The sequence below is a fragment of the Diadema setosum genome, chromosome 8 (assembly GCF_964275005.1).
Source record: "Diadema setosum chromosome 8, eeDiaSeto1, whole genome shotgun sequence".
Taxonomy (NCBI): domain Eukaryota; kingdom Metazoa; phylum Echinodermata; class Echinoidea; order Diadematoida; family Diadematidae; genus Diadema; species Diadema setosum.
The window spans coordinates 6,700,748-6,724,469 of record NC_092692.1 but is presented as its reverse complement, the minus strand read 5'-3'; the positions used below and the strand labels follow the sequence as shown (position 1 = coordinate 6,724,469).

At 40.4% G+C, this 23,722-nt stretch overlaps 1 protein-coding gene across 1 annotated transcript in view; it reads left to right on the top strand.

Annotated features, from left to right (window-relative positions):
- The window catches only part of LOC140231622 (uncharacterized), a 155,962-nt gene extending 137,513 nt beyond the window's left edge, over positions 1-18,449 (top strand). The window contains exons 12-19 of the mRNA XM_072311772.1: positions 2,644-2,781; positions 3,335-8,113; positions 12,342-12,492; positions 13,265-13,370; positions 14,063-14,372; positions 15,573-15,744; positions 16,528-16,595; positions 17,273-18,449. Coding sequence (XP_072167873.1) covers positions 2,644-2,781; positions 3,335-8,113; positions 12,342-12,492; positions 13,265-13,370; positions 14,063-14,372; positions 15,573-15,744; positions 16,528-16,595; positions 17,273-17,290 — 5,742 coding nt within the window. The 3' untranslated portion in view covers positions 17,291-18,449. The remainder of the gene's footprint in view (positions 1-2,643; positions 2,782-3,334; positions 8,114-12,341; positions 12,493-13,264; positions 13,371-14,062; positions 14,373-15,572; positions 15,745-16,527; positions 16,596-17,272) is intronic.
- The last annotated feature ends 5,273 nt before the right edge of the window (positions 18,450-23,722 follow it).

Genomic DNA, 23,722 nt, shown 5'->3' with positions numbered 1-23,722 from the left:
ATAAATCAGTAGTTATACCTGTACACAAAAAGCTGCACTTAGAAATCAAAAGATATGAAATAATTCTACACATAACAAGCAAAAAAAAAACTGCGCATTTGCTTTCACACTAGTTTCATGGTGAGTAAAGTATGCAAAAATTTCCACTCTTACAGTATCTGTTTCACCATGTCTTTCCACGTTATGCTTTCTTCTATGTATTCCATAGATGGTGCCTACTGTCTCTTGTGTCTGTTTTTGTAAGCATCATGGGTACTGATAATGATGAGTCTATCAATTTGTCTCTCTCTCTCTTGGTCATAACACCCCACCACCTCTTCATCTCATCCCCCCCCCCTTTCTTTCCTCTCACGTTTTCTGCCCCCTCTTAGAGCCAGAACTGCCAAGTTTTCCCCTCTTCCAACTCAGTGTAGTCAGTGAACAATAAAAACTGTTTGTATGTGGTGTCATGTAATTGACCCATTCAGTCCACGGCCGGGTTGTGTTTGTCAACCATCCCCCCCCCCCTTTTTTTTCTCTTTTTTTCTTTTTTTTTTTTGAGTGAGAAGGGATGGGGAAATTAAAGCCACTATTTACCATTGGGAGCAGTGATTAAATAATGTTCAAATTATCACATTTGATGCATATGTATAGTTTAGCTGTATTACAAAACACCCTACCATAAAAAAAAAAAATTCACAATAAAGCAGCAAATATTAGGAGATATCACTAATTTTTTCATTGAACCTTGATGGTGATGATTTCTTCTAGGGATAGGTTTTTTTTAAATAAAACTATTGTTTGTTCATTTTTTTCTTCATCTGCAAATGTAACCTAGGAAGAAACATGAATCTGTTTGCACAAATTTGTGGTTAATAGATCTATACTTATAAAGGGCTAAATAGATGTTGATAGTTATCTCAGCAGAGAAACTGCCAAACTTGTCCCAAGGGAGGACCAAATTATTCTCTAGAGAAGGATAAGATTGGGGGAAAGTGATAATCAAATTGCATTTGATGGCAAAATCACTTTAATTTGACATGGATTACCCAAATTTTGCAAATTGTGTGTCAGGAAAATCTGTATTAGTCCAACTGTGCTCATAGTGCCCTTTAGGTGAGACTCTCATGCTCAGGGGAATGTTCGATGCACTTTGACTCTCACGTCCAAAATAAATGCAAGTGGGGGTAGGGCTTGTCTGCCATATTATAGACATTGTCTTGCGTACCTCAAGAGCGCAAACAGGTACTGATTGCAAACTGGCTGTATGCAAACAAATATTTGCAGTATCTTGAAACCTCAGAGGAAGGCTTTCCTGCTTTATCAGTCCATCCGGCTATGATATACCAATGCCATTACATGTGCTGGTATGGACCAGTGTTGAGTTTCAGGAAAAGGAGTAGACTTCCATGGAACTCCCCCATCTGTATGGGGGGCCTATTCCTTGTAGTCTACAGGGGACTTAAGTCTTGAGAGCAAGGGATTCCTACGAGGCTCTTTCCAGGTTTCTGACCGTATCTGGTAGATTCTTCTACGTGGTCGCAGTTACACTCTCACAGCTGTTGGGAATCATATTGAAGATGTCTTATCAGAGTGTGTCGTTTACACTTCACTATGCATGGGCATCATACAATGAGGTAAATGTGTTTACGTGAGCTTGTTCATAACTCCATTGGAGGCAGACATCCAAATAGCCATTCAGACACTACAGCTTCTGAGCGTGCCTGTTGATAGCAAAAGGCATCACTACATAATTTTGCTTGTGCTTGCTTCAGCTGATAACCCTTGTCAATGAACTGGTTGAATTTAAACCAGACTTGCATCTGTGTGTGTGGTTGTGTGTCTGTGTGTTTATAAATGTTATACCCTCGTGCGATTTTATGTTTGCATACAGTGTATGATTTTACGTTCATATGCTACATTGTGTGTGTGTGTCTGTGTGTGTGTGTGTATGTGTGTGTGTGCTTGTGTATGTTTGCATGTGTTTCAAAGTTGTGTATGTGGGTGGATAATTGAAATCATAATCAGCAATAATTCTTTGCTGGCTTATTTTTTTAAAGGTTCTCTTGTGATATCATATACTTTGAACTAATACTGTAATAGCCCTCATGGAAGTCCTTTGTATTTGGAATTAACTTTCAAAGTGTCAGGGAGTATGATGTTGCTTCATTTTTACCCTTGTACTTCCATGATCTCTATTAAACTTATTCAGTGGTTAACAGTGTTCCGTAATTGTCTTGAATATGTTTTCTTTCATCATTTCATACTTTTGGGAGATAATATTTCACAAATATTTTATCAATGATAAGGACCACTTGCTGTTAGAATGTAGAGAGTTGAAACGTGAAAATTTTCGAGGGTATGCGAATAAGAATAGGTGTCTTGCTCATGACATGAACCAGTACATCCATAGACCAGTTTGCAGATATGCTAAAAAATTGTATTCATATTCTTGAGACAAAGGCTTGCAAAACATTGCACCCACTAATAAAGAACAAACTGGAATGCCAGTGTGGAGATGTGTTCAAGAGGAGCAGGTAACCAGAGAAGCTCATCCCTCGATCCTCCAGAAAGAGATCTACATGTATTTCAAAGTTGAAAGCATTAATGCTCAGGCCTAATGATCTTTTCTCTGATGTCTGGACAACTTTCTCTGGTCTGCAGGCGGACAGTCTCAAGCCGGACCAGCCAGTGGTGGACAACATCCAGACAGAGAGCATCCAATCGAGGACGAATCTCGGCGGAGTCAGGAAGACACCCTCGCCTGACAACGAGAACGAGCAGAAGGCCCTGGTTTCCCAGGTATGCTACATGCGAGCGGAATGTCATCTGCGGGTGGTGAGAGTGGCTATTTTTCCCTCCCACAGAGGCAAAAAGAAGCATAGATCTAAGGGAGCAACATCAACAAACACTCCAGAATATCAGTATACTGTTGCATTTCCAATTTCTTGTTTCTCCCTTGCAATTTCTTCCCCCCCCCCCCTTAATTTCAATGTCTGTTTTTAGAATATGTAATCTTGCTTATGACATCAACTTCCACTTCTGGAAATTTATGGAGTTGTACAAATTATTATGAGCTATGGATGGTTTTTGATGAATGAATAGAAAATATGCCTTGCTCGTTTGGTTCAGCCTAATGATTAATTGTTATGAAATTATTCCACTAATTTGTAACTACATTCGTTATTCAGAAAGCTTCTGATGTTTGTTTGTTTGTTTGTTGTTTGTATGTTTTAAACAAATGTTTGTATTCAGCACTATTTATGTTTTAGGGAAATTATGAGATTTCCTGCTCAGGCAAATGGATGTCTTTGTTCACATCATTTCTGTTTTACACCAATCTATATTTTTGCAGCTTGAAACAGTGGTGAAGAAACTGAGCCAAGTGGAACTTCACAACCAGACACTCCAAATGGAAGTGAAGCAAGCTAGGAATGCCAGTGAGCTGCTCAAACATGAGAAGGAAGATCTTCATGAGAAGCTGCAAAATTCTACCTCTTCACTGGAGAAACGCAGCAAAGAATGCGAGACTCTCCAGTCACGCTTCGAGAAGCTCGTCGGGGATCTCCAGGAGAGCGAGACGGAAGTGAGCAAGGCACGCTCGTCTCTGAAGACTGAGAGGGACAAAGCTCTGACAATGATTGAGAGACTGAACCAACGGATTGAAGTACTCGAGATGGAGAAGAAGGATTCGAAGGAGGTAATGAAGAAATGGGAAGCAGACTCAGGTAGCCAGCAGAAGCACATGAGGCAACTCGAGAAGAACCAGGAAGAATCTCAGGAAATCATCAAGAAGCTCATTGCTAAGATGGAAGGGTACAAGCAAAGGCTGGAAGCCAAGGGCGACGAAGGCTCCTCGTCCCAGACCCAGAGACTGCAGGAGCTGCAGGAGGCCAACAAGCAGCTCCAGGTCAGGTTGGAGGAGACAGAGCAGCAGCTTGAGGCCAAGAAGGAGACGACTCAAAGTGCCCCAAACGTGGAAACGGAAAGTGAGCTGGAGTCGGAGCTGGCTGACCTCAGGATGGAGCTATCAGAGAAGGACGAGCAGATTGAACAACTCAGTGAACAACTGGAGGAGGAGTACTCAGAGAGGTCTGAGTTGCAGAAGAAGTATGATAACCTGTGCACGGAGTCAGCCCAGTTTATCCTGGAAGGCCAGGGAGATAAGGCTGCAACCAGTCCTGTTGGTGAACTCGAGGAGAAACTCCACAAGGCTGTGGCCCAGGTTGAGACATTGAATACGCAGCTGAACAATGAGTCTTCCCAGAGAAAGCAAGCAGAAGACAAGCTCAGTGGTGAGCTGTCGGAGAAGCAGAAATTGGAAAGGACCATACATGAGCTTGAAGAGCAGCTCCGCAGTATAGCAGATAAGAGTGAAGAGCCACATACTCAAGAGGACGTGAAGAACTTGATGGAGCTACTGCAGGGGAAGAACAAAGAGGTAGAAAAGCTACAGAGCGAGGTGAAGAGGGTTGATATGGACCGGCTGTCATTGTTGGAGCAGTCCAGCAAACTCCAGGTAGACATTGACACAATGAAGAAGCAGCTGAAGCAGTCTGAAGATTCCAAAAGCACTCTGGAAGGAGACCTAGAATGTGTGCTACAAAGTAAATTGGACTTGGAAGAGTCTGCCAAGCAAACAGCAACAGAGCTAGAAACAGTAAAATCAGAACTTGAGATACTGAGGCAGGCCTCTCAGAATGCTGCAAGTGCAGCCACCGAGGCATCCAAATTGGAAGCTGTGCAGAAGGAGAACCTCCTTTTAAAAGCTCAGGTGGAGAAGGTGCAAAAGGTGTACACAGATGACATGTTCAAGAAGGAGCAGCTGCTGGCAGAAGAGCAAGAGAAAAGGATGGAGCTTGAGCGGAAGCTGATTGCACAGCAGTCGAGGGCTACTCAGAGGGAGGAAGAGATTGCCAAGCAGGAGCGGGAGGGAGGGGAGAAGCTTCTGGCCATGACTCAGCAAGTGGAGCAGCTGGGACAGAAAGCTGAGCGGGGTGAGAAGGAGCTCAAGAGACTGAGAGCAGAACTCAAGACATCTCAGGATAACTATGATGCTCTGGAGCTCAAGCACATGCAGAGCATTGAGGAGAGCAAGCAGCAGCAGAAGAGCCAACAGGAGCAGCTGGAGCTGATGGGGAGACGAATCCAAGACCTTACCAGCAAATTGGGTTCCGCCGAACGCAAGGTGAGAGACCTGGCCTCCGCGGAGGCTGGGTGGAGTTCGTTTGGTGGTGGTGGTAATAGTAGTGTTCATAGGGTTCATTTAGGGGCAGAGAGTGGCACAACATGCATTTCACCAAGCAGTGGCATCCACAGCCAGCTCAAGGAAGTGGAGGAGGTGTTAGGGAGCGCTGAGTGTCGCATTCAACGCCAGCAGCAAAAAGCCAGTGCATTAGAGGGAAAGATTGAGTCTGTTGAAAAGCACATGGAGGCTATAGAGCAAGCCAGTCCATCTAGTAATCTCTCCAGTGTTGATCATGATGTGTCTGTCAATTCTTCTTCTTCACCCTCATCTCATTCCTCCATTAATCAGCTTGCAGGAGTAACCACTCCTGCCCCCAAGCAGGCTGATATCTCAGACACGTCCGACAGCTCCGACTGCCCATCCAGTGATGGTGCAGATGGGAGCTCTAAGATCAAGATTCTGGAGTCCCGCCTGGCTGAGATGGAGCAGAAACTGAAGCAGGTGACCCACCGTCTGGTTGATGTTACTACCAGAGAGCTTGAAAAGCGTAAGGCCTACCAAGCCAAATGCATAGCCGAGAATAAGCTCAAGGACCAGGTTCGTGGCCTTCAGCGAGAGGTGTTAGCTCTCAGACAACAAATGGAGAAGGTACAGTCCCATTCTGAATCCTCAGCCCGCCAAACACACAGTGTACTCACTCAATGTCGCCAACACCTTGTTCGCATACTACCAGCCAAATTCCAGCAAACCATTGGGCTTGGAGGTACTGACTCCCCTGGGGTACATAAGGGACCAACTAACACTGCCGCTAATCCCACTGACAAAAGCACCACTGCTGCCCCATCATCTGTCGCTGCTGTCCATGTCCTGGATGCATGCCACACACTTGATAAAGCTCTTGATATTTTGATCTCACAGCTGAAGTCTCTCGACAAGCGTAAGAGAAAATCCCTCACAGAGTTTTCTGAGTCTATCATTCATGGTTTGTCAGGAGATGTTGCACACTTTTCTGATGGGGAATGCCCCAAGTCTCCCATTAGCTGTCCTACCAGTCCCTTGTTCTTCCCAACAAGCCCAACAATCTCACCAGACATCTCGCCGAGGTCGGGCAAGGTGTCTGATCTTCGTTTCGGTTCCTTCATGAAATTTCCAACTAAATCATATGAATCCAGTTTTGTTGGGAATGAGAAACTGCAGAGAATTCGGTATGGTCATTGTCTCCTTGAAGTTGAGTACTTGAATTCGTTTCTTGAGGACATGTCTGGGCAAGGTTGTGCTGAGGAGGATGTTGCTAAGTTGTTGTCCTGTCATAGAATGTTGGAAGCTGAAGAGCAGCAATCAGAAGATGTTAGGTCTGTAGGGGACGGTGGAGATGTGTCAGGTTTTGCTGGTGGTCTTTCTGGTTCCATTACCAAGGAGGCAGAGAGCGAATTTCTCTCTATGAAAGAGCCAGCGGAGCATGGCAATGTCATAGGTTCTCACGAAATCAGTGCCGTGTACTCTGCTTGCACGACATTCTTCACCAACAATTGGGAGTACTCCCACGCACTGGAGAAGCAGCTGGAAGAAGCTTGCGATGATCTTGCCAAAGACCTTGCTGAAGAAACAGCCGCCAAGAAGGAGGAGTGTCAGTCAGAAAGTAAGAAGTCTGCGGCAAAGACAAAGCAGCCAAGTAGAACACAGTCTCAGAGGTCTGGTGGCAAGAATGACTCTGGTCTTGGCCTTGAGGCGGACCTGGCACCATTTGCGGAGGGTATTGCTTACGAAGAAGCCCTGCGAGTTGCCATGGAGTGTGTGAGTAGTGAGCTGGTCCTTGCAGAGGCACTGCAGTGTGTAAATGTGACCATTGAAGACTTTGTCAAAAAGATTGATGTGGAAGAGCAGAAGTGTAAGCGGATTCTTGTTTATCTCAAGGATGTTGGCACGCACAGGTTTAACTTGATCAGGGATGCCATTGCTAGACAGCTTGAAGCCACCAGTGGCCTCATCAGACAGAAGTACTGGGACTACCTCCAGGAGAGTGAGGATGAAGGTGATGACAAGATAGAAGAGTGTAAGAAGAGGAAGAAAACAGCACACACCAAAGAAAACCAGAAGAATGGCACAACCAAGGGCTTAGAAGAAGACCACGAAGGAGTCCTGGAGAAGGAGGTAGCCATTCTGGTCCTAATGAAGGCTGTTCTGTCTGGTTTGGTTGTTCATTTTCGGAGTGAGCTTAGTCTGCTGGCTGAAGGGAACAGCAACCAGAACAATAATAGCATCAGTGGATTGCTGCCTCGTGACTTTTTTGATCTTGAGGATCCCATTGGTGTTTCGGATCCCTCCGAGTCCACGACAGATGTGTGTCAAGAAAGCAGGGAAGGTGGTGAAGGGGTTGGGGGGAATTGGGCGGGTGCTGTTCGTCAAAGGGCTTCCACTCTTGAGAGAATCTCAGCAGAACACTCCCGCAATATAGCTATGGTGCGAGAGCGTTACGAGGCAATTCTGAAGGGGGAGCGGAAGGTCCATGAGCAGGAACTGATCCAGCTGAGGCAGCGACTGTTGACAGCCAATGCTGCAGTGAAGGGCCTTGAAGAAGACATAGAGAGGATGGGTAGGTCTGATGAAACTCTTGATCAGAAGGGTCTGCAGACCCACCTCAGGAAGGGGCACAGAGAGATCCGGGAGGCTCAGCAAGAGTTGAACAGCATGAAATCAGACATCTTGGAGTTGGTTCGCTACCATGAGATGAAACTGGGTCACATTGCCGAGGGCATCCAGACGATCACCACATGCTACCAGCAGGAGCTTGAGCAGCTGCATGCCCACTACGAGCGGCTGTTGGGGGAGGCGGAGGACAGGGGGCAGCGGGAGCTGGTTAAAGCCCACCAGAAATACAAGACCAGCATCGCCGAGATGGAGCGACACCACGAGGCACAGACCAAGCGATTGGTGAAGGAGGCCAAGGTAAGAGCCCGAGCCTTGCCCACTCAAGATTGAAGACACGCCTTCTTTGCCTGCATCGCTTCCTGCATGCCTCTAATCATCCAATCCTCTCTAGATCTAAAGAAAGGCACGCAAGACAAAGGGTGTCATGTGGCACGGGTCAGTGCAGCCATTGGAGTCCCAAGTAACGTGTGACTCACGCCAACTTGTGCTACTTATACAAGCTCATCAATACCATAATACATGCACCAGATGTCAGCTTTTAATCGGTAATATGCACCGTGTCAGAGAACCTTGCTTGTTTCGCTTGGCATTTGCATGCAGATTGTTCAGGCTGGGGAAAGCCACCACTCATAGAACAGAATGTGTCTTGTCTTTGTTGTTGTCCAGTCCAACCTACGTCGCCTTGTCGAACCCCACCACGTTCTCGCCCATTTTGAAGGTCGGAGAGTGGTCGTGTTGTTTCCATCCCACCCCAATTTTGTTTCTTTTCCTCCCCATTTTGTTTGAAGTTTTGGTTTGTCCCAATGTGTGGCATGCATCGTCCCATCCGTTCCAGATATTTGTTTTCTTTAAAAAATTCAAATCATGGTATCAATGCTTTCTAACACAGCTTGCTTTCACTCACTTCAGTTCTGTCCTTGTCACTTTTTTCATGAAATGTCGTTTGAATCTGTGCCCGATTGCTCCATAGGTAAGTACTATTTATTGTCATTTTTTTTTTTCGTATTCACATGGAACATTCTCATGAGCACAAAAAATACATGTATATTCTTTTTTTTTTTTTTTTGCGCCATCACATCTCAAAATATAATGTGCTTTTACCTCCAGTGTATTCTTAATTTTTCACTTTTTACCAGGCACATATCGAACAAGTAATGTAGCATAGTGGAAATAAAGCTGATTTGCTCCCTTTTGAATCAGAATTTAATTGATAACATGAGAAAACCTGGATGCCAGTTGATCAGTTGGTTTTGTTTGTACTTTATGTTTCACTTTGTTTTTTGGTTAACATTAAGTTGTGTTTTGAGTCTCATTTATGATTTTCAGTTGCCAGTCTTCCTCTTTCAGAAAATAAAAGGAACAATGAGAATGTGAGACATATAAAGCCTCAACATGATAGCTAATAATTAAACTTCCTGCATTTTGTTACTGTTTTTTTCTGAATGTGATCTATTAACAGCTTCATTTCAAAAGCATGACTTTGCTTGCAAGTTACAGATTAATATCTAACCAGTGCATTGTGTGGACTTATCAAAACATGAAAGAAATAAAACATTTTGGATCTTGAGATGATTTCATCTACAAAGACATGGAAGAAAAATATGATTTTTAGAAGTGTTTTAGGAGGGAAAAATATAATTTGACATTGATTATTTTTTAGCTTACAAATTAACTCTTGCTCTCTGAGTGACAAAGAACAATTCTATTTAGTTGATACAATCAAGACACTCCACTTTTTAGCACTTTCATTTTTTGATTAGAGAAAAAAAGAAACCATTGTAAGGGATGTCAAAAAATATAACTTGGTGGCAAAATAAGAGCATGGTATACGACAGCAAGATAACGTAACTTTTCCAGTATTTATCTGAAATGTACATTTATTCTTTAGGGTAATCATGTGCATATGAAAAAAAGCTAAAGATTGACCAGTGAAATTCAAATGCAGTAAACTACTAAAGAGCATTATCATTATAGATATTGCACAAAAATGCATAATAAGCTTACCATTAATTGCTTTTCATTTCATGCAAAATTGATATTATTAGAATATCAAATGAATTTGAAATTCACAATCTTTCCTGAGCCACTGGAGAACAGTGTCATTCACCATCAGCAGAGACTCCAACCCAAAGTACCTTCTGATCTGGAGATTCTCCCGCCTGAAACCCCTAGCAAACGGGAGACTGAAAGTTGATGTGTGCGAAGCGCGAAATTCCCACGGTTCTAGATGCTCTCTGGTGCTATCTAAGGCTTGTTTTTTTCAACGTACGATAGAAATATGTAAGAAATCCTTTCAAACGGGAGACAAAGAGCCAGGGCAGGAGAAATTAAATCTCAAATGGGAGAACGGGAGATTTTGCAAAAATGGGTTTTCGGTGGGAGATCTCCCGTCGAAAACGGGAGAGTTGGAGTCTCTGCATCAGGGAACAGAGCGTGTCAGAGATTTTAGTCGCTAGGCCACCATTTTGAAACTGAAACTTTATCAGCCATTACATTTAACTCATTGAGGAAGGCTGATTTTGGTTACAACACACATTTCCCATAGACGCTTGCCCGAGTATACTTGGGACTAGTCTTCAACAGATAAGTTATAAGACAAGAAAGATAAGTTATATGTCCATGAGGGAGTGCATCCATGAGTGTTGAAGCACATCCAGCGTGTAACATTAGAAAAGCATGTTAGTGTAGACTAATATTGTATCAGATGATGCAGAAATATTACCACTACAGGAGGTTCCCATATATTTATAATTCTCAAATTAGACATGTTGCATCTTTGTCGATGACTCTTCTTAGATATTCTACTTAGTTTCTTCTAGTTCGCTAGTTCAGAATTCAGGTAGCTATTGTGTATTGAAAGAAACACACACACACGGCTAGAAATAAAGAATAGAATCTTGGCCATATTCTGGTGTAATGATGAATGTAGTACTGCAGTGGTATAAGTGTAGCTGAGATAATGAATAATAAAAAAAAAAAAAAAAAAATCTCTGATATATCATTGCAATGGCAGTCATAGGACTTCTTGTTTTGTTTTGTTTTTCTAGATTGACAAGTGCAGACATGTTACATTTACCAACCAAAATTAGCGTGTAATTCTTACCAAGAACTTACTTCTTACTGTTATTTCTGTGGTTGACAAGGATGGGCTATTTAATTAACTAAAAATCAGAATGTCTTCTGAATTCCCAACCTGCTTGATTTTTTTTTCTTTTTTACCATAAAGGCACATATAGGCAATTTGATAGATATTAAAAATTAAATATTAATATAGGGGCATGGCTTTGGAGAAAAACATTTAAAAAGAGTACAAACATATAATGTTTGATTTCAATATCTTTCCAGTCAAATTTCATAGTCACAATCAGTGAGTGTTTAAAATTAATATTGATGTAAACCATCCAAAACATTTTATTAATAGGGACTGTGATGATCATATGTTATCATTAATGGAAATATATATTTAGACATTAGAAAAGAACAACTTTTCTTCTTTTAAATGTAGTCTAGCATGATATTGTAGCCATGGTAAACTGTCAGTGCTTCAGCTACTTGCTGTTGTAGGTTAGGATTTTGTCTTTCCCTGGAAATGCACATTTTCTTCTCATAGTGCTATAGCCATTGTGTGTAGGTAGATTTAAAGAAGATACTCGAATTATCTCTCAAGCTTTGCAACTCGTATAGGAACATCTCATATCATCAAGCTTATAAATACTGTTTACCAAAATAAACTTGCTTAACACTGCAATATATTCTATCTGGCATACACAAAAATTGTTGTGGCTTTCATGTCAGTGCAACTATTCTACAAATAAAAGAAATATTTTTCATTATGAGTATGATAAATTGATGACATCAAGGATGTATGGTACATCCTTGATTACGTAGATATGTGATTATTTGCAATTCTTGTGCACAGAACAAATAGCATGCGCATGAAATGCATTCGCGAAATCTTCCAACTGACCACTGGTGTAACCAGTGGTCAGCTATTGCTACTCTGGCTCCAAATTTAAGGCATAGGTTTTTCTCATAAGAGATCATGACATTGTCACTGTACGATTTTATGACTGCCATTGCCCACATGTGAATGAAGTGGCTTAGGTTTACTGGGGCTTGTACAGTAGAACTTTATTTGATTGAATTCAAAGCTTCTGTGTGGCAAGAAATGTTGAAGTATTATATGGTTTTCTTGTGGAATCATGCCACTTGCATTATAAATGCTTTATCTTCTCAAGAGCACACACACATACACACATACACACCAATTACATTTGTTGTTGTTGTTATTGTTGAACTAAACTTGTATGTAGGCTGGAAGAGTTGATCTCAACCAATCATTCAATGGATATTCAATCATGTCAGGGTTGATGTATGCACCCACACAGGCACAAAAGAGGCTATAGTTGTAGTGGTAGTTAAAACTATTGGACGTCGAGCATTCCGTTAGGGTGGATGAGAGGGTGGTATAATATGTGAGGTGAGGTGCCTAACTCTTCTTAACCCTTCTCGTCCCACCCCGCAGCAGCAGCAGGGCGATGAGATGCTCCAGGCACAGCAGCGGAGCCACAGGAAGGCCCTGGAGGACATGCAGCGTAGTCACCAGCAAGAGCTGGAGGAGAGAGAACAGGTGCTTAGAAAGGAGAAAGAGGATGAGGACAAGGCTGTCACCACTGGTAAGTTCGCCCCACTCTCCCTCGGATGTCCCTCAAATAGGGCATTGTTCCTCCTATAGGACATAAAATGGAGGTCCCGTGTGCAGATCTGCATGTGTGAGAGAGTCACAACTCATGCACGTAAAAGATCCCGCTTCATTCATTCATCACAGAGAGCAGGGTGTTTAACCCGGTGAAGTGGTCCCGCCTCACATCCAACTGGACCCCATGGAAGACCAGCTTAAAATAGCTGAATATGGGCTATCCAGCCATCTTCTCAGATGGAAAATGAACAAACAAACAAACTCTCCCCTATTCCTCGCTGTATGCCCCGGTATCCAGCCTATGCTGGTGTTAGTATCCGCCTTCAGGTACAACCAATGAAGCAATGCAGTAACCTCTGCCCCTATTGAGCAGTCTTTCTTGATGTGCTCAGAGTGGATGTGGTGTGCTGACAACAAATTTACTCACTAAAGGAAAACAGAAAATTTCTCACCATTTTAACATAACTTTCAACAAGTCAATTGTATTTCTAATACAATCAGCTTGAAGAGTATGTTTGGGGTGTAAACTGAGCAAAGAAACTCGCATGTTCAATACCTGCACCCCCCTCCCACACACACACCCACACCCACACCCACACTCTCACATATGCATTTGTGCAAATGCATTGTGATCATGGATGGTTTAGGTTTTATTATGTCAAGATTTTAGGGATAGTTGAAATGCTCCCAGATTTCTTACGCAGCATCCACAAAATTGATATTAACGTCTGCATTGTTTTCTTCTGTAGCAATATCGGCCGTGAAGAGAGCGTACGAGGCAGAGCTGGAGAAAGAGAGACGGTTGTCAGGGGATTCATCTCCCAAGGAGGTCGAATCCATCATGAAGAGGCACAGGTAAGGGGGATACAGAGAGATGTGGAGTATCTCACAAGGGAATGTTTAAGAAAAAAAAAGGTGTTATGAAATGGTTCCCATTAGCGATTGTTGCAATTCATATAAAATCATTTGAACCAAAATGTGAGCTAGTCTTAATTTCATGGGCAATTTGTGGGAAACCAGAGAGCAAAGTGCAGATAACATCTACTTCTTATAGTGTAAGATAGAAATTCCCCCCCCCCCCATTAAAAAACAAAACAAAGCAAAAACAAAAACAAAGATAAAAATGATGCAGCATAAAATACCCATTTTTGGAGGGTTTACGTGTAAGTTACAACCGTAGACGCATTCTCTGTATATTCATGTTAGTGAGCTGTTAGTTGTATCAAACAGGAATAATATTTCAACTACCAATTAATCAAATTGTAATTACTGAAAGAATATCACTTAGATGGTAAAAAAGAGGGTAGTATATATCAAGCTTTGTAAGCTGTAACTTACATTTTGTTTGTTTGTTTGTTTTGCTTTTTGGTGTTTTTTGGAGGGGGAGGAGTCTTTAATACTGCCTTGACAAATCCTGATTAAAAAAGGTGATCTTTCAGTCATACATGAGGGTACCATCATCCCCCATTGGCTCTGGCATCTCTCTCAAATTCATGTTTTTTCACTTTCCTGTCTGTCTTTCTCCTCCGATTTTGTTGCCGTGGCAGGGAGGTGGTGGACCAGATGAACAAGGATTGGCTGATCCTCTCCCACAAGTTCTCAGAGCAGTGCAAGGAGAACTCTACGCTGAACAAGGCCCTGCGGGCAATGCAGCGCTCCCAGCGGGAGGCCTACGAGCGGCTCCAGCGGGCGCAGGTGGAGAACCGGCAGCGGGTGGACTCCCTGGGGCAGGAGGTGGCCCGGCTGGAGGGCATGGTGCAGGGCGGAGACACGGCAGCAGGTGGTGGTGGTAGCGATGGTGAGGGAGATGGGTCAGACGAGGAGGAGGAATCCAGTGAGGAGGTGAAATTGATGCAGGTAGGTTAGGATGAAGCGAGTCTCTCATCAAGCTTGTATCGAAGGACCCACCTTGTTTTAAGATCGCTTTGTTTCTGGACATCCCAGCCATTTCAGAACCAGTTTTCATCAAATAAACTTTGAATTCGTCTTAGAATTGTATGCTCTTTCATATTTTAAAAGTGGTTTCTCATTATTTTACAAAAAGGTAAAAAAAAACCCTGAAGCCCCATCTCAACCAAAACTATACCATCCCCTTTTAAGAGCTATATAGTCTTGTGACTTATACTCTGGATCTGAGTTGAATTTATTTTAAGTAGTGAAGTTCAGTTGAAGTATGGAATGCTGTGTGTTTGTAGTAAAGCTCATCATATCATATGTGACCACCCAAGTCAAACTCAAAAACAGTAGGCCCAAATGAATTTCCACTTTTTTACACAGTTTAAAAGAGTAAGCTCTAAACTAAACTTTGAAATGATATATAACTTGTTAAAATTGAACCATCCCAAAACATTCAAAAAGTGATCGAAGTAAGAGAGAGTTGGGAGATGTAGTTTCATAGAAATAGGAGAAAAGAGAAATCAACATTTACATGTAGGGTATAATTTCCCAATTAGAACAGTGCCTGCTGGAAAGAAATATGGTCCAGAAAATTTGTTTATATCTTGGTTTTGGTTTCATTTTTAGCCGCCAAATTTTTAAAATTGGTAGAAAAATGATTACTCTCCTATGATTGACAGACTAAAAGATAGTAAGTAGTATTTGTTTTTATCTCTTTTGTAGTGAGGGAAGTTTGGTAATGACTGAAGAAATGGCAAGAATTATTTAAAATGAGTATGGAATATTTTGATTGGTAGTTGTATGTGTATTTTGTTCACTGTAAAGAATATCAGATGTCCGAGCAATTTTAAGGGATTGGCAAATGACTATTGGAATTTCAGAAATGGCGATGCTAAGACACATTGATAGTGACAAATTACATCTGGTATAGGCATATGTATACATTGTGTCATTTCCTTGTGCTTTTTTTTTTTTTTTTTTTTGCGTTTCACTGTCTATATCATCAAATGCCATCTAATGGTGACTAAGCTTCTACCTCTTGTAAAAAGGGACTCTGATTTTAAGTAATATTTCCATTATGCTACGATGTTGTTATTTCAAAAATTCATCACTTTTGACCTTGATCTCTTGCATCGATTTGTTCTTCAAACATTTTTCCAGGTGAACTTGAAGCTGCGAGAACTGGAGCTTGAGTTTGCCCAGGAGGAGATAGAGAACCTCAGGCGAGCCAAGGAGGAGGAGGCGAGTTCTAGCCTGAAGTCTGGGGCGGAGCAGCCGGGAGCTGGTGACATTGCTCACCGTGGCTCCTTGGCTAGTATTCAGGCAGAGTCTGGTACGTACAGCATGTTTGATCCCTTCTTCTGGCTATTTGTCTGTGTCTGTCTGTCTGTCTGTCTGTCTGTCTGTCTGTCTGTCTGTCTGTCTGTCTGTGTGTCTGTCCATCTGTCAATTCATTCCACTATCCATTCATTCAGTTTATTTCATTGTGGTATATGCGTGCCGACAAAAAATACGTATGTGTGATATTTTGATGCTACTGTGGTGCTGCACTATATACCAGAACATCAATCAATCACTGAGTGATATATGAAGTTTGAAAATTGGGCACAGAGAGATACTTATTACCTCCACCAAGGAAGGAGGTAATGTTTTCATCAGCGTTTGTTTTCTTGTTTGTCTGTGTGCAAACTAACTCAAAAAGTTGTGGACAGATGGAGATGAAACTTGTGCGAAAAGTTGATAATGACACAAGGAACAGATGATTAAATTTTGGGTAGTAATCCAGGTTTTTTGTTGTTGTTGTTGTTGTTGTTGTTGTTCATTTTTGAAGGATTTTTGATATTTTTGCCAATAGAGTCAGTGAACTTGGGAGTTAATGATATTTGAGGTTTGCCTACGCGCTCTAAAGCGCATGCTCTGCTCTGGCAAGGCGCTGTACAGCTGGAAGCTGATGACGTAAACAAAATGCTTCTATATTTGGAAATTGGAAGACTTTCAGCATGCGTGTATGGATGGAAATTAGACTGCTTGGTGGATGTCTGCACTCTCAAGAGTGCTCTTCTAGCTGAGAATGTTCTAATTCATTTCCTCTCCTCTTCTGTTCCGTCAATCTCAGATGGTTCAACGAGACCAAAGAGCAGAAGAAGTCTTTCAGATCTCACGACGAGATTCTACAAATCAAAGGTGAGCCTCAAGCAAAAGTTTAGATCTTCCAGTCTTGCGTCTATGCATATCCTTTAATAGTACAATATAAGGATTTGTTTTCACACACTGGTACTTTATTCCCAAATGCTGTCATGGCTTATGTTACTGTAATTAAGGATGACTCTTCAAGGCAGTTATTCTTGATTGTAGTTTTGATTTGAATGATTCTTTTTTACTCCAAATAAGATAACTTGAGATATAGTTTATGTGGTCCCAGCGGAGGTGGAAGATAAGAATTTCTTGCTTTATTCGAGAGATTAAATAACAGCCTTCAGATTATTACAAACTGTAATTAGAACATTTGCATGTTTAATTGTTTGTAAGTTATATGGAGTAGATGTCAACATATCAATTGCAGACAAGGGTAACATTGTAATATATGGCAATCCAGCTACCATGTCAAAAACTTGGATAAAATCCAAACAGCTGTGAAAATCTTAGGTGTTTCCTCAATGGTGACCGAAGAAATTGTGCACATACAAATCCCCAAAATCTGGTGGATAAATGATTTGAAAATCTCGTGCAACACCTTCTAGCTTTGAACAAGATGCTCACTTTTTATTTTACATCTCTTAAGAAGTGCACTTTGCACATTCAAGTGTAGATGGGTCCAAAATTATGACCAGGCATTACTGTTCCCTTATTTTTATTTGCAGAAATCTGACAAGAAGTGACCCGAGTGAGAACCCTGTGTGGGCTGGAGTCGGATTGTACTACGATTCTGAACAGTTACACTTCATGTGGTCATTCGTGGGATGAATGGCCACCCCCATCCTTCTGTGTGGTGGACTATGGATGCATATTGTCTGTGTCTCCTTCCCTTCTGAAGTATTTATTATCGCCAATCTTTCCTCTGGTGCTGAAGACTGCCCTCTATAGTCAATGAAGGAGACACTGTCCAATGTCAACATGCCACTGGGGGAGAAAAAGAGGGAAAATTAGAGATTGCCAACCATTCATTCATAGAGTGGTGTGGAAAGAAACTGTGAACATATTTGGGGAACCTGTGCCTCTTTGAAAAACGAGCTAAATGTAAGCGGTAAAAAACCATGACGTGATTCTAATAGCCTTCTCTGCGTATGTCGTGACGCCATGTGCGCGGACTGGCCAGTGGGTACCAAAAATCGTGCAGTGGTAGGATTATTTTACTGCCGTGACCACAAGAAACGTATGTGGATGAGTGACGAGGATGGAAAATGATATCCCGAGCGTAGCATGCGGTGACAATTAGACGGGGAGATCATGGATTATTGATCTACGGACACCATAGATGGAATTGTCGCTGCATTGGGCGTAGCAGGATATCGTTCTTGTGGCGTGTCGTTTCCACCTCGGGAAGAGTTCCATTCTGCCCTTCCTCCACGCTTACCCCATTCATGTGTCAACACTGCTGTTATTCATCATATTTGTGTATATGTTCTGACGAAGATTTGATCAATTTTACTTCAGATGATTTTTTGTTTCCCCCCTCGTAATCCTTCATCGACCAGTATTCAGCCCTTCTGTCAGGGCCGCAGTCTATGTCTATATGTATGACCTTATCGACATTCATTGAGGTTGTAGTTATATATTTATTACTCATCCATTCTCAATGATATTGTAATTATGGACTCCTTGCTTATGTAGTCCATCTGAGTCTTTTTGTGACGATCTCTTTGTATGAATGGAACTGCCACACATTCTGGAGGTTTCTCTCCGTTTTTTTTCGTAGGTGCGTGACATCCCGACGCTTTCAAAAGGTGACCTCGTCCAATGAGAAAAAGAGTTGATTTCAGATGTCTGAATTTTTTCGTTCTATTGTTTTCATTGAGGGGGAGGTTACTGGTAGAATACTTCTGGTTACTTCTGGAAGGAAGTGAGATTCAATAATATTGATACATTTTCGGTATCAGGTTGCTTGGTCGAAGCAAAGTTGGATGATTGTGAAGATTACTTGAGATGTAGTTTGCATATTATTTTCAAAACTAAAAAGAATTGGGTTTCAGATTGCTTGGTCGAAGCAAAGTTGGAAGATTATGAAGATATGAGATGTAGTGTGCATATCCTTTTTAAAATCAAAACTCCAACATCCCTCCCCCATTGTTGTGAAGTTAATATGTGTACATACCTGCAAGTTTACTCTCTCAAAGTATTTTGTTGATATGTTAACCCTAGTTAGCCCTTTACTATAAAGCCACCAACTCATGATGTCTAGGGATTTGTGACCTCAGAAATTCGTCCATAGCTCTCATTCGTCTCATAAGGTTTACACGCCTTACTTCCTAAGCATACGGACAGTAGGAGTTAGAGTATAGCGTGTGCTTTGCTTTCTCAAGTTGTGTCTAGGTGCAGCAACCTCCTGACAAGCCAGTGTAAATGTTTGAAGCATTTGAATACCTCATCCTAATGTCTTTACACATTTTTTTTTTGTCTTGCCGCAGTTTTTTTTTTTCACCCTAGCGCCCCTATTTCTTTTTTTCTTTTCATGTAAACATGACGGAGTGGGTATATCCTTAGAGGCAGTGACTGTGTTTAGATGTAATATTTTGTTAAGCTAGCTAGCTGTATTCGCTTGAACTTATTTTTGTCAACCTCAGATTTGAATGGCGAGTGATAAATGAATGTTTCATTAGTTTGTGGTGATTAATCTCAAAGTCAATATGTTAACATGTAATTTTTCTTTTCTCACGACCTGTCCACCGCTTTGATCGAGCAAGTATGAAATTGCTGCATATTGTATTTACGAGTAAATGCAATGAATAATTGTTGATATAATAAATCAGAAATATTTGTGATATACATAGCCCCTCAGTTTACCCACCAACTTCTCGATATGTTATGTCATACACTGGGTCTTCTTATAATTGTTTAACCTTCTGTATGCAAAGGATTATTAGTATATTTATTTTCAGTGATCTGATTTCATTTCTGGTGATATTTGAAAAACAAAATCCTTTTGGAGTCGAGCCAGTCATTGAAAAAAAAGAATGTCTTTTCGTTATTGTGATATGGCATGCTGAATCACCGTCTTTTAGTAGGAATGCATGTGATCACTCTGTTTTGTTTGTCTTCTCCATGATATTTCCTTGTGTAAAACCAGATGACTAAAATATGATTCCTTTATGACCGGTACGGGTTCATTTAGATATGACCATCATCAACATTCAGCCAGCTATATTATGACCAAATGGAGGTGTTATGACCAAACAAGAGTTTATTCCCATAATTCATTTTTTTTTTTTCTCCTGTATAAAATTCGAAACTCTTGTGGTACTGGTAGAAAGTCTGGAATATGTCTTCTTCTAATGGTATATGTCACGTGGAAAGTATCTGGCCTTCCTGACTTAAATTCCAGCTGTGTATATTTGTCTTTCCATTTTGTTAAACATTGGTAATTTCATTTATTGCTTTTTAAAGTTTTCAGTTCATAGCATTCTGCGCTTACATTCATCGGAGCCTTCAAATTTACATATTTTTTCCTTCCTTGTTAGAAGATACTGTGGAATGCGTGATTTAATCAAGAGATTAGCGAATGATCATATATATATATATATATAATATATAGGCAGATAGACCTACCCAGGGTCAAAACATATATTTACTTCGCCCTCTTTCTCTTTAAAGACCTGGTAGTACAGTGGACTCCCATTATACCGAAGTCCTTGGGACCGGCAGTTTTCTTTCGTTATATCAAAATTTCGTTATAAGCGAGCAAATAATCAATGAAAAACATAGAGGCGATAATGCTACGGGCCTGAATTCTAATTGCGTTGTAACTGGAATTTTGTTATAACCGTGTTTGTTATAACGGGAGTGCGCTGTGTGCGGATTCATGAGTGGCCCAATTCGATTCACGGCCCAAAAGAGTACAGTAAAAAAAAAAACCAAACAAACATGATAAGCACCAGTCAGCGAATAAACGCATCGAAGCATGCGCTTATCAGTAATGGCCGACTCCAATCAAGAGTCTTCAGCTCTGTGTGTTCTTTCACGGAGATCAGTAATGAAACTGTACACGATTCGTTACGGGAATTCTCGAATATATTCAAGCTGGGCAGGGTCTTCAGACTCCACGGTAGTCTCACATTGCCAGGTCTTTAAGTGTGATAACCACTCTATTTTGAATAGACCACAGACTGCACATATGCATAATCTTGACAGTTGCTTTACCCCTGTAGTTGGAATGACAGTGATTTCACAGGTTTTTACTAGTTTATTTAGTTAGTCCGTGATGATGACGACCCCCCCCCCCCCCATACCCCATAGCATCACCTAGGTGTGAGGACTTGTATGCTCATTTTTGTATAGTTCTTGAAACTGGTTTGAAAGCAATAAATGGCTTTGACATCTTCCATGTTACAATCGTATATTTTTAGTAGAAGACAAGACGCTAGGTGCATTTGTTAGTGCAGATGGCGTACAAGATATATGCCAAACTCTTCTACGATAATAAGAAAAAAAACATGTTTTGCTTTCTCTTTCTCTCTTCCTTAGAATAGGCTTTGTGTTAAAACAGAAAAGAACTTTACTTTTACAGGGCAGAAAATGAGTATCATTGTAGCAAACAAGTAGCATTATTTCCCGGTTCATTGTTTTATCATTTTGTATTTGGCAAATGTGGGCACAACATAAATATATGTATTGCTCTAGTCACATATTATGCAAAAAAAGAAAAGAAAAGGTTTTTAAAAAAGCTAGATTTGTAGTGTAATGTGTCTTTTTCATACAAATTTCTCACAATGTTTCTTCTTGTCATGGTAGTCTGTCTGTTTGTGTGCTTGGTGTAATTATAATGTACTGTATATCACTCTTGGAAATTCAGATGAAAAGTCCTGAGATACTGTCGAGTGTAACAAATTGAAGACTTTGTGCTTGCTTCGATACCCATATTTTGTGACCAGCAGCCTGCTTCCAGAACTACAACACTGATCGCGGTATCACACATAAACTTTTAAAGACATGTTATGGTATTATTCGCAATTGTTTTCTACTCTGTGCTTTCAAGTGTTAACAATTCATTGTAAACTAATATGACGTGTAAATATGATTTTCTATAAAACAAGAAAGGAGGAAAAAATTTCATTGTCATTCAACTTGGTTTTAGATATGAAGGATTTTTTTCCCTCTTATTTTATAGACATGGATTGAAAAAGAGGGAAGTATATGGTGGTATGTATGTGTGTGTGTGTGTGTGTGTGTGAGAGAGAGAGAGTGCATTCATGTTAGTACCAGAGGGGTGTTTTTTTTTAAAGAAAATGACTAACTGCCTGCAAGAAATTGAAAACAAAGAAATAAACTGTTTTGCACTACCAAGAATTCAAACCTATTGGTTATTCTGTGTTCTAAGTTTGGAAAGCTTCAGTTTCAGTAATATGTGAAGCTAATTTCTGTTGTTGGTTTATCACAGATCGGATGTGTCCGGGGCAAACAATATGATAGGAGATATTCATCGGTGCATGTAAATAGTCTTGATTCCCTCCCTGAATATTCCTCACATTTCCTCTCCATACGACCATATAACTCAACTTATTTATTTTTGTAGTGGGAAATTTAGTCGCTGTAGCCAACCTTATTTTTGATTATGATATTGTTATCTTATCAGGCAAGATCAGTATTTACTTCTGAGTTTAGCATTCTTACATCACTGATTTTGTGTGTCTATTTGTTTTGCGAATCAAATGGATGACTGTAAGGGATGTTGCTTCTTTTTTCTGTCTTTTTTTTTTTTCTTGTGGTATTGATTGGAACCAGAGATATGAGCTACATCTGGATGACATGTTCTTTTTGTTTTGTTTTGTTTCTTTCTCATTAGAATTCACAATACAATGGATTTCCATGTCTTGTAATTTTGCCTCCTATCAAGATCAACAAGTGTCAGATGTTATATGTCATAACATGTATTCTTTATGATAGTATTAATAAATTTACATCGATATTATTAAAACCAGGCATCTATCCATTTGTTGTTTTGATTTTTTTTTTACCTGTGTCCAAAGCAAAATAAATAAACAAATGAATGAAATAATAATAATGATCATCATCATCATAATCATTCATCGTCATCATCATCATCATCATCATTATCATCATCATGAAAATATATAAATAGGAAAAACATTGATAAGAGTAATGTAAGTACATAAGTTATGGTTTAGGATCTTGATCACTTCAGGTTCTTTGGCAAGATCATGCTAAGATTTATTTGTGGGTGTGTATTTGCTAATTCTCCAACAACCAATGGAGATATTATTTACAACTTGAAAATCGTTTGCCATGTGCAGAGTATGCAAAAGTCCATAATAAGAACACTCCACTATGTGTTTAATTTGACTTGTATGGTAAAGTGAGATGACCAGAACAATCAAATTTCCATCAAAACCAGACAAAAAATAAGTAATATTTTGAAGTGAAGCATTTTGTTAAAACAATCTCATCACGTATAGTGCATAAAAGAAAATTGGGATATTGTCATACAACACTCGGATTGTTGGATTTTTAAAAATGAAATACATGTAGATAAAAAATTGCATTGAAAATTTAGTGAGAATTTGTGTATTAGCGAATAGAAGACTTTGAGACCACCATGTCGCCTCATCTGTTTTACTTTGGTATCTAGAATTATTATACAGAAAAAGTAGATTGAAGCTTCTATAGTTCCATTATATTTTGGTTGGTTTGGCAAGCCTCTGGAAAACTTTGAAGTGCCAGCTATGTACCTTTGTTGAGACAGTGAGGAGACAATTTTGATGAAGATAATATAATTATGAGCCATGTATGCCTCACTGAGAGGATGTACGCAAAATGTGTGAAGCAATACAAAAAGAAAAATATGAATAGAGAATATCTAAAAAGTCTTTTGACGCAAGAGAGAATATACATGATGGCGACACATGAAGTGTTTGGAATCGAGAACGCTTTAATGAACTTGGACGGACAACAGACGGCACAAAAATCGGGAATGAACAATATCAGACACGACATATTGCAAATATACAAAAACAGTGTCATATCCAGTCAAGTCATTCGTTACGTCATTGGTGATTTAAAACTTAGATAGTAAAAAAAGGTCAAAATAAAAAGAGACATATCGTACAAGGCGATTAAATGCAGTAGAAAGCAGAGATCTC